The following is a 2,487-nucleotide window of genomic DNA, read 5'->3' on the forward strand; positions in this document are numbered from 1 at the left end:
CCTCATGAACATGAACTCACTGCCCACTAAGGTTCCTATCTAATCTTTCCAGTTGCTGCTGTCACTTTGATCCCATATAGACAGTTCTTAAGTGTATGATGCCCAAGGCAGACATTATTAATTAAACTATTGTCCTGTTTTAAGGAGACTAAAGGTGATATTTTTGGTTTAAAGTTTAAAGATTATGTCAGGGCAGTAGTTTCAGGGGTTCTTCCACACTCTGTGGCTCTAGAGTCTGGAGTTCATGAGCATATTTGAAATTCTTTTCTGCATTTTCCCCTCTCTTGATCAGGATTCTTCTATAGAATCTTTGATCAAAACCATTAGGTATTTATTAGGGATTTCAAAGCAGGTTAAAAGAGTTCTGGATTTGAAAGTCTCTCTGTGTATTGGGGTGAGCTCCTGGACAGCTAATCTCTCTTTGCAATAACTTGGCAAATATTTGTACTTTTTTGAGGAAATGAAGCAAGTGCTCTGAGAGGGGAAAAGGAAAGGATCTGTTTGAAGAGGAAATTTGACATTGGAAGGCATGAATAAGGGGGTGTGATGTATTGTTCAACGACATCCTATATTTCTAGGTATCAAAATGTGGAAGGGTGTGTAGGAGAAAACAAGGAGTGAGAATTTGTAGGAGGAAGGTTACCTGGTCAAGAGGGTGCAGTGGAACACTGGGTATGAGGAAAGAGACTGGCTGTCATTATGTGGTGTGCACTGAGATAATAATACCAGGTGACTGAGTTGAATTTGTGCTGTGTAGTTGTTAGATTGTTGGGTAAATCTGGTATGGTGGCTAGTATTTTAAAACCTTGGTTACCACTAAAACAACGTTTTTCCCGCTGCCATTAAAAAAAAAAAAGATGGTAGGTTTAAGTCTGTATGGAAGCTATTTTTTAAAATGTGTTTAGCTTTATAAAAGGGAAGGAGCTCTGGTGGCTTAGTGCCTAAAGCATCTGACTGCTAAGCAGAAGGTTGGCAGTTCAAACTCTCCAGCCACTCCGCGGAAGGAAGACTAGGCAATTTACTTCCATAAAGATGACCGCCTCGGGAACCCAAAAGGGGTTGCTATGAGTCAGAATTGACTCGATGGCAGTGAATTTGGTTGTTTTTTTTAATATATATATAAAAGGGACTTAATTTAAAAGTATTTTATTGTATTATAATGTAGTGACAAATTACATATGTATGGCTTGAAAGAAAAAGTGAACACATCCACATACCCACCACCCAGATCAAGAACTAGAATATTACTAGCATCCCAGAAGTTTCTCTGTATCTCTTCCTTCTCCCTAGAGGGGAACCATCAAGATTTCTAAAAGTATATATAAGTTTTGCCTGTTTTCCTTTCGAAAATTTAATATTTACATGTATTCACTATTTTTACATCTCTTCCTCTTTGTATAATACACGTTCTTTTCTTGGCTGAATCTTTTGGAAATAAGTTGCAGATGTGACATTGCACCTTTAAACACTTCAGCAGGAATCTCCTAAAAATGCGTTGATTTCTTTAGTGGAATTGTAAGCGTTTTTCAGAATGAAAGTGTGATGTTACTTATATAAACCTATACACATTCTCCTACATTTTTATGTGTTGAAATGATGAACTGCAACGGCTTGTTCACAGTTAACTGAAATTTTAAAACTTCCGATCACTTTAAGAAAAAACTGTATGAAAATAAGCACTAGTGTAGTGCATATATAGTAATATGAAACATGCAACACTATTTTATACTCTGCTGTTAATAATAGTCTTGGTGGTTTTTACAGGAAGATCTTGACCACAGATAATCTGATTTTAATTATTTCTCAGATTTAGTATAGGTCTTAGGTAACTATGCCATATTTTATTAATTCATTCTTTCTCTCTGATTCTGTTTTGGGCCTGTCGTTTAGGGCTCAGTAAAGAGACAAGCACTATATGCCTGTAGTACCTGCACCCCAGAGGGAGAAGAACCAGCAGGAATTTGCCTAGCTTGCAGTTATGAATGCCATGGAAGTCATAAACTATTCGAGCTATATACAAAAAGGTAAAGCCAGCCAGAGATGTTGCTGGATGCTTCTTTCCCAGCTGCACTTTTTTTCTTAATCTTATTTTACCATTAAAAGCAGTTGTGTAGTGATGAAATTTAATGTAATTATTTTATATAAAGTAATTGGAGAGGGTAATTTTTCCAGAGGACCTTTCAAGATACAATTACAGTACAAATCCAAATTACCCATTCTTATCTGCCATTGTTTTACACATACACACATATTTGCATATATATGGTTATTTACATAAGAAGTCCTGGTGGTACAGTGGTTAAGCACTTGGCTGCTAACCAAAAGGTTGGCAGTTCAAATCCTCCAGGCGCTGTATGGGAGAAAGATTTACACCCTTCAAAACCCATTAGACAGTTCTACTCTGTCTTACCTGGTTGCTGTGAGTCAGAATCAATTTGAGAGCAATGAGTTTGGGTTTTTGGTTTATATATATAGGAGGACGTTGAA

At 36.8% G+C, this 2,487-nt stretch overlaps 1 protein-coding gene across 1 annotated transcript in view; it reads left to right on the forward strand.

Moving 5' to 3' along the window:
- UBR7 (ubiquitin protein ligase E3 component n-recognin 7) overlaps positions 1-2,487 on the forward strand; it is a 19,855-nt gene that overhangs the window by 683 nt on the left and 16,685 nt on the right. Inside the window, exon 2 of the mRNA XM_007944508.2 lies at positions 1,891-2,024. Coding sequence (XP_007942699.1) covers positions 1,891-2,024 — 134 coding nt within the window. The remainder of the gene's footprint in view (positions 1-1,890; positions 2,025-2,487) is intronic.

Source organism: Orycteropus afer, unplaced genomic scaffold, assembly GCF_000298275.1.
Source record: "Orycteropus afer afer isolate SDZICR_OR568_19922 unplaced genomic scaffold, OryAfe1.0 scaffold00127, whole genome shotgun sequence".
Lineage (NCBI taxonomy): Eukaryota > Metazoa > Chordata > Mammalia > Tubulidentata > Orycteropodidae > Orycteropus > Orycteropus afer.